Source organism: Emydura macquarii, unplaced genomic scaffold, assembly GCF_026122565.2.
Source record: "Emydura macquarii macquarii isolate MOO-44397 ecotype Brisbane River unplaced genomic scaffold, CSIRO-AGI_Emac_v2 contig_691, whole genome shotgun sequence".
Lineage (NCBI taxonomy): Eukaryota > Metazoa > Chordata > Testudines > Chelidae > Emydura > Emydura macquarii.
Window position 1 is genome coordinate 2,378,600 of NW_027130828.1, and position 8,216 is coordinate 2,386,815.

The window sequence follows — 8,216 nt, forward strand, 5'->3', positions numbered from 1 at the left end:
GTATCTTGATGAAAACCTCCCTGGGGTCTTAATTTCAGCCCCAACTCTGAGGTGTCTGCAGACATCATCCTGATCTGTAGATGGTATATGCCTCAGAGGGAAGAGCTCTACATTGAGTCTAGAGATGACACTCTCATACCATGGTGAAGAGCACAAGATAAAAACCTAGATAGGCTTGAATGAAATCCCCAGATCTGAGTTTCCCTGGAATTTGGGTTACTGAAATCTGCATGTGAATTTTCCATCTCAATGCATCACTAAATGGCTCTAGAGGAATTATTCCAGGACCTTCATGAGAACATCAGATGTTTGTACCTAAATATTAAGATAATGGGCATAGATCATTGGGATTGGGAAGAAATCTTCTTCCCTGGGGCCTATTGACAAGGATTTGTGTTTCACCTTCCTCTGTGATACCAAGTAGGATTCTCCATGGTGATCAGGTGGCCACATCCCACACTGTGATTCACAGGTGAGGTTGGCAGAGATGACATGTCATCTTTCCCATCTTCCATAAATATGTCCCTGTTCTGGTGAAATCATTTTCATCTGACTTCGCTGCTCACTTAGCTTCTGTTCCACTATATAACACATCCTGTTGTTTCCAAAAGAATATCAAATGTCTAATATAGGAATTGGGTGATTTACTGTTTCTCTAAAGGTTCAAGGTGAAACCATCTCCAATGTCACTAACTTAGAGAAGAGCATTTCTGAAAGCTGGCTCAGGAATGGCAGCTAATTCTGATTCTTTCTTAACAGGAAAAATGGTGAATGTTCCTCTGGAGCAGCTTCCCCTCCTTTTTAAAGCTGTTCTGCATTCCTGCAAGACAAGCGTGAGCAAGGAGTGAGCCTTTATTGCCCCAAACCCATGCCTTACTCTGGTGCTTCAGGTGGGGAACTGGCTCACGTGTGAAGAGGGTGGGGGGGGGGAACCATGATCAAGGCAGTGGGGTACTGCTGAAACAGGGCAGAGGGTGGCCCTGCCATTGTAGCAAGAATCTTTTGTTTGTTTTGTTTTTTAAACTCTTTTCCTGTATATTTATTTCACGACAGAGTTGAATGTATGATCTTCAACACAGTGCACATGGTTCTGTATGAATGCAGCAGATGCATTCCCTTGCAGTTTACAGAATGTGAAGATGTTTAATGTTACAGTGTTTGTTAGGGTTAGTTCTTTTGTATTTTGGGCTGGGGGCTGATATGACTAGACTACCTCGAGGAGAAGCTGCTGTTCATGTACTGCTCATTCCATGATTCACGTCCAAAGTGTTTGCCCGAGAGAGCAAACTGCCTCACTCCACTGGGAGAGCTATTAGCATCCCCAATACTGGCCAGTATAGGAGGACTGGGCATTAGAGAAGTGCCAAGCTTCAAAAAACCTAAAGGGGGGGAAAGGTGTTACCTGAAAAACAGAAATTGGGTACTCCCAGAATAGCTAACCTGTTCACTGTTCTCATTAGGCATGGGTCTCCAGGGTGGCTAAGGAAATACTGGGAGGACACTGATACAGCCTTCCAATAAATGATTGACACAAGCAGTGTTCCAGGACGAGGCACCTTTTATTGAATAAGTTCTTGAAACAATAACAATCTAAACACAGATCCCTCAGAACAAGTTAAAGAGCACCTCAGGCCACATTGCCGTATGGTTTGAAATGATACTTCCGATGGCCAATCTGTCACAGTGAGCTGCAGCAATTTCTAGATGTTCCTTAGATTTTATATATATATATAAATCCTTTTTACAAGCAACACACACACACACACATACGTCCTCCCCACACGCTAACACTACACTGTTATAGTATAACTAGCCATTACTGTCTGACGCTTACTCAGATGACTGCATAGTGTCTTGTTTTCTCTCCTTTCCACTCCTCTGCTGCATCCTTCTCCTCCACTGCTTGCTGCTGCGTCTTGCCCTCGCCTCTTTTGCGCCCTCCTCTGCCTTCTCAACCTCTCAGCTGCTGCTGACCTTTCCCCTCCTTCACTAATGGTCACGTCAGTCATTCCATGTGACTGTTATTTCCGTTACTTACCTCAGTGTTATGATCTGTCAATCGTTGTTTACCACCTTCTTTTTCTCGCCAATTCCTAGAGCTATGTGACCTGCAGAAGTCAGCCAATGGCGGAGTGACTGTTGCTTATTCAAAATGGAAGCCAGGAAAGTAGGGACTTCAAAATGGAGTTTCTCTGGTATCAAAGGAAGAAATGAATTTTAGCTAGTTGATCAAAAAAGTCTTCACTGGTTTTCAAAGGCAGCTCTCATGATGTAAATTGGGTCCCTCTGAAATTCCATCAAGAGAATTGCAGCATTCCGAGGCTGAGGGGGACACCCAGCCCATATTCCCTTTCCCTGGCAATGCAGAATTGTTCTCTCTCCTCTCCCCTCCAACTGATGCATGATTATTCCCTCAGGACTCTCCTACCAAACGGGAATTGCACAGTTGTTGTTCATAACAGGCTTCTAACGGGGGCACAAGTAAACCAGGCAGACTGCAAATAATTTCAAATTATTGGCTAAATACTATGTCTTAAAATCATAGAACCTGGAAAAGCCTTCTAAGAAGCCAGGGCACTATATGTTCCCTGCAGTATTTCTCCATGGCTAGATCTGGCCTAATTTTTAAATTACCCCGGTGAAGAGGATTTCCTACTACAATAGTTCCAAGCAGTTCATATCAGCGAACACTTCAAACCTAGCAGCTTTTATGCCACCTGTGGATAAAAGAAATGACTTCTGATAGAAGATTTCAGTATCCTTTGCCATTGGGCGCCTCTTCAGTCTTGGAGAACATATGAGTATTAACCAAGTCCCGCATGTACCATTTTACTGCGTGGAGGGGAATGTAGTAGGAAAACCTGCCTTTTAGTACAATTCCTGTAAACTGCTTTGTTCTAAATTTCCCAGAATGTAGATGTTCCACCCAATAACACCAGTCACTTGCATTGCAATCAGAAATCATTGCAATCTCTTTGCCGGAAGCTGGGAATGGGCAACAGGAGCTGGATCACTTGATGATTACCTGTTCTGTTCATTCCCTCTGAAGCACCTGGCATTGGCCACTGTTGGAAGACAGGATACTGGGCTAGATGGACCATTGGTCTGACCCGGTATGACCATTCTTATGTTCTTAAATACTTTAATTGCTGCTCTTCAGCTGTTGGATTAACAACGTGTATTATTGTCCATTAAGCCTCAGTGTCCTCCATGGCTTTCCTATATCCACATGATTGCTAGCTGGGGAAGAGTCTCTTTCTTTCCTTATTTCCATCATTAATATATTTATGCAATCTCATGCATTCTACTAGGCAGCCATGTTGCCTCTGCTGAATTTTCTGCCTGGGCCCTTAGCTGGGAATCTGTTGTTTTTGAATGCTTACATTAGGCTAATTGAGACACTTTTGCATGTTAAAGAACCTGCTATTTTTAAACTACCTTGAGTTCTTCAGGGAACAACTTCTGCTCTTCTGGGGTGGGAGAAACCACCTTTACATCATTGCCATCCTCTCTGTCCAGTCTTGACACATCACAGTAAATATGTGATCAGGAGAAGCAGTCTTTTCTTCTGAACAAGCACCTGATCTCCACTGATGCGCTGTACCTGCTACTGGGTAGAAATGAATGGGGTGAACAGCAGAAGCATGTCATTCAGTCAATCCCAAAGCCCATATGCTACCTACAAACTAGTGTGTACTCATTCAGTAGCAACCCAAGAGTCAGGGGAACTTGCTAGCTTGGCACATCTCTAGGTTAGTCAGCAGTTACCCTGTACAGTAAGTGCAAATGGGTCATGCCTGCGAGAGATGAAGACTACTCCATCCAAACCCATCTCAGCAGACACCCGCTGTGACTAACCATGTAGACCAAAGGCAGTGTTGCTCTCTAATCCTGATTTGTGAATCTTCCCACTAATGGTTTCCCTTCCTTTAGGTAGTCCACTAGCTGCTGCTGTACACTTTCCTAAAATGAGATGTTACGGGTAACAGCTGCTGGGATCAGCAGAAGTCCAGTTTTGTATCGCTTCACCAATCCAAAGTTAGTTTCGTGAATCTCATTTGCTTTCTGTTTATAAAATGAGACAAGCACATATTTCTCAGGAAAGCCTTCTGCGTACAGTATATACCTCAAGAGTACATGGGAAGATTTTAGTGTATCTGTTTGTTTCTAAATTAGGAATTATTGCCAGCTTTAACTTTCATTTTCAAATAATTCCACATGATACTTTTATTACGGGTTGTTTTCTGGCTTGCTCATACATTTCAGGAGTAATTCAACTGCACAGAAGTAATCTTATTCCACACTTATTAGATGATTAATTATTGATTAATAAGCGTTTGTTTTAATTAGAAGATCTTTATGCTAAAATTAGAAAATTTGTTTTTGCCAAATACCTGACAAAAACATCTATTTTGTTCTATGTATTTATCCAAAGTTAATTGACACCCCAGGAAAATACTGCGCAAGCAAAGATTTAATAAACGTATTGACGATTAGGATGGAGAGAGGGAGGGTTGTGCTACTATTTGCAACTGTGTAAACCATTTTTATAAATGTTGATGGGCAGCAGCATCTCTTAAACACCGATGTTTTGCAGTGAGCATAAAAGCTGTTGTAAATTCACAAGCAAGAACGAAATGAACATACCAAACCCGAACCTAACTCGCTGGACAGTCATTAATGTCTTCTGCACCAAGTCCTCTAATGACTTGTGTTTTTTAAACAGGGTAAAGTGAATGTGTTGCATTGCAAACTCAGGTATTATGATGAGCCGATAGGAATGTAGCTAGAAATGTAGAGACATTAGGTCAGTCACTAGATGTATTTGTGAATTTGGTTTGAAGGACATCCTACAGAAGTTGGCATTTTTTGTCCCATTCTTCACATAACAGTTGGTTTACAGGGACCCACATTTTATTTGTGCTAGTGTGTGGGGGTGTTCATTATCTTTGGTATCTGCCGTTGCTTTTTTGACCTTCTGTCATAGGCGACTCAACCAACAATAATCATTTGTGGTGGAATTTTCTGCCAAGACAAGTCCATTTTTATCCCTGGTTTGATAGAAAAGTCAATTGACTCCATCCTTTCCTTCAGAGTATTTGTGCAAATGTAAATCTGAAGAGTTCTTTTTAACCCAAACAGAGGTTCGAGGTATACATTTGGAGTGCTTACGCTCACATATTCAGAGGGGAACTCTGACCAAAAGCCCGCTGAAGTCAGTGGGGGTCTTTCCGTTGACCCCGAGGGCTGCGAATAAGGCCATAGAAGCACTTGAACTGAAAGAGCAAACTCCATTAGCTGTAGCACTAGTAGGCTCTTCTCCTCTTTGTGGACCAGCAACTAGAAAGGGATATAAGTCTCAGGCTGCATGTCATGCCAGCAAGAAGCTCAAAGCCAATTATATCTATAAATTGTGACATAAGCCCCCTCCTGCTTGGTGAGAACCCAATCAGGTTTGAACTCAGCAGCACTAATGCAGGGAGGCAAATTTACAACCACGTGTAACACATTCAGCTCTTTGTCGTGTGACACTAAACGCCCCTGTAGCACCACTGACGTCTAGAGCTGTCTGTGCATCAAGAAGTCTAAGTTCTCAGGCTGGGGGCATAGGCAATAAAGCCCAGCATTGTTCTGCTGCTCATTGCCTGATGCTTCTCAGCTTTGCGTATTGAATTGCCTGTGGGAGAAGAGAAGAATCTTCATGGGTAATTACAAACAAAAGGGAAGTTACCAGTGCAGCCCCTCCAGTGCACACATTAAATGTGAGGAGATGAAATGCCTCTTTCTAAGCTGTGCCCAACCACCTGAATGGGTGAAACAGAAACACCTAGCAGGGACCATGTATTAGGAAGAAGCTAAAGTCTTTATTACACACATGAATTTCATATGTGCACTTACCACTCTTTGCATGTTAATATCTTAGCTGCTTTAATCCTTTCCATCTCACTCCTAAAGCCACGGTACCATAGAGCAATGCTTGCTCTTCAGTGCTTAGTGTAGCTGTCCACTTTCCCACATCTTCAGTTACTGAGATTTCTTATCCACGGTTGCATAGACACACAGACCAAAGAGCAGACCACAAAAAGTCCTTTCCAGTTGCAGATCTTGTGAGTCAAATGTTCAGAGTGTTGCTGTGTATCTGTGCCAGTTCAAAAGGCTGAGGTTTGAATACTCTGATCAGTGATATGAAAATAGTCCTACAGTGTCAGGTTTGTCAGTTCAGATATTTATTGGTCTCTCTTGGATCTATAGAATTGGGTTGGATCTCTGGTGAGAGTGGATGTTCTAAGAGTCTGTCAGTTCCTTTTTCCAACCAGCCCAGTGCCCCAGGAGGCGCCTCTCCCCAGTGTTCCGGTGCTATTGCTTCTCGTTGGAACCCAAAAGTGCAAACACTGCTGCAAAAATGAGGTGTAGGAAGTTGCTGGAGCTGTAACACCTCAGAGAGGCTCAGTTCCACGATTTAGCAAGGGGTTGGAGAACTAACCCTGCCTGATTTGTGCCTACATCCCTACTGAATATGTGAGCTTGAGTGCTCTTAAGGACTCTGGGTATGCACAGGCCTGACACAGAGAACTTGCTAAAGTAAATTTGAAGGTTCACTACAAATGGGATTTTTCCATATTCTGAGTAGGAAGACTGGAGACTGCTTTGAGTCTTGTTTGTTGTCTACCCTGTATGTCCCGTACTCCCTGTTATGTTGCTGCATTACAGGATCTGTGTGCTGGTATGAACAAGAAACTCTTCAGTTGTCTGCACAAAGCATTAATGAAGTCATTTCTGCATATTGGTTTTAAAAGTCCAGTCCTTCAAACTGATCTTTTTTTAAAAACTTGAATTTCTTTTATCTTTAATACTTTTTTTAAAAGGAAAACAACAAAAATCCCTCCTGTGAACATGCTCTCACCGTTGATTCAGTTCTTCTTTTTCCTTGGTTTTGATTTGAAGCTATGAAGCTCGGTGTCTGTGACGATGTTATTTCTGTATTTCTCAGGATAAGAAGCGGCAATCATCCCTGTCACATAAAAGGCAGGAGAAGGGGGGAACTTGGGGAACTAGTATAAGTATGAAGCTAATTTTTAAGTTTTAGATGATGTGTAAATCAAAGCCGACAATACATACAATGTCAGCGTCAAGCTATGGTGTTTCTTTGGGTTCTCAGTGTGTTGCTTGTGACGCGCACAGAAGCTCAGGGATATGTATTTAATGTGACCCATAGAAACCCCAATCTTGATGTTGCAACAGTAGCTTCTTTCATGGCCTGTTTGGAAGCCCATTAAAATCTGAGTCAGCATCTCCACATTTGGATTTTAGGAAGAAAAATCTAGTTTTGTTTGTGGGGAGTTTTTACATTCATGGCTTGTGTACAGTCAATGACAACACAGAACAGTTTCCTTAGGATTCAAGTTGCCTGTTCTGTGCTATTGCAAATCTGTATGAAGGAACCCTGGGTTATCAGGACAGATGCTGTGCCTGTCTGGATTATAATCATTAGGGTTGTCAGTCTGTCAGGGCAAAGTGGTGAGAGAATACTGACGTGTTCGCAGGAGACAATGTCCGAGATAGTTGCAAACTGCAGGGGAAATCATGGGACGGCCTGGACGTGTCCTGTAATAAAACCCGTTGCGGCTTCACTAAACTCAACAAAAATAATATGGAAGTGTCCCACCCAATTTGCCCAGCAGTGCCCTCTGCCTATCCTGATGGGCATCTTTAATGTGGTAACGTTGAGAGGTAACATAACGTTCTTAGAAAACACCTTGGAGAGTTCCTGGCAGTGTGCGCTGGGTCAACACCATGGCCCAAGAGCCGTTATGACGCTGGGCACTTCTGCAACATTTGCCTCTTCAAAGCACTTTACAAAGGGCTTGTGCTTTCTCCTCCAACAAACAGGATTTTGAAAATGTAATAAATACAGAAGAGAATAAAAATCATGGTCATCATGACCACATCTTAAAATGCCAGGCTCCATGATGGCAGCCCTGAGAACTCTGCAGTCATGTTCTTTGTAAACTGGAACTTTAAAGCTTCTGTACAGTAGAGCTTTCTCTCTGCAGATCTGCCAGGGTTTTAGATGCAGCCAGACTGCTTGAGAAATGTACTAGAGGTAAAATTACTTTGTTTACAAACATACAAGAATATCCAGCCCAGCCCTATTCCATGATATGATCACCACAGACTGCCTCCGGGCTAGTCCCCATGGACACTGCATGCACCAC

General features: G+C 42.7%; 1 protein-coding gene across 2 annotated transcripts in view; it reads left to right on the forward strand.

Annotated features, from left to right (window-relative positions):
- NR6A1 (nuclear receptor subfamily 6 group A member 1) overlaps positions 1–895 on the forward strand; it is a 162,015-nt gene extending 161,120 nt beyond the window's left edge. For both annotated transcript variants that reach the window (XM_067541589.1, XM_067541590.1), the window contains exon 11: positions 760–895. In XM_067541589.1, the coding sequence (XP_067397690.1) occupies positions 760–848 (89 nt within the window). In that variant the 3' untranslated portion in view covers positions 849–895. The remainder of the gene's footprint in view (positions 1–759) is intronic.
- The last annotated feature ends 7,321 nt before the right edge of the window (positions 896–8,216 follow it).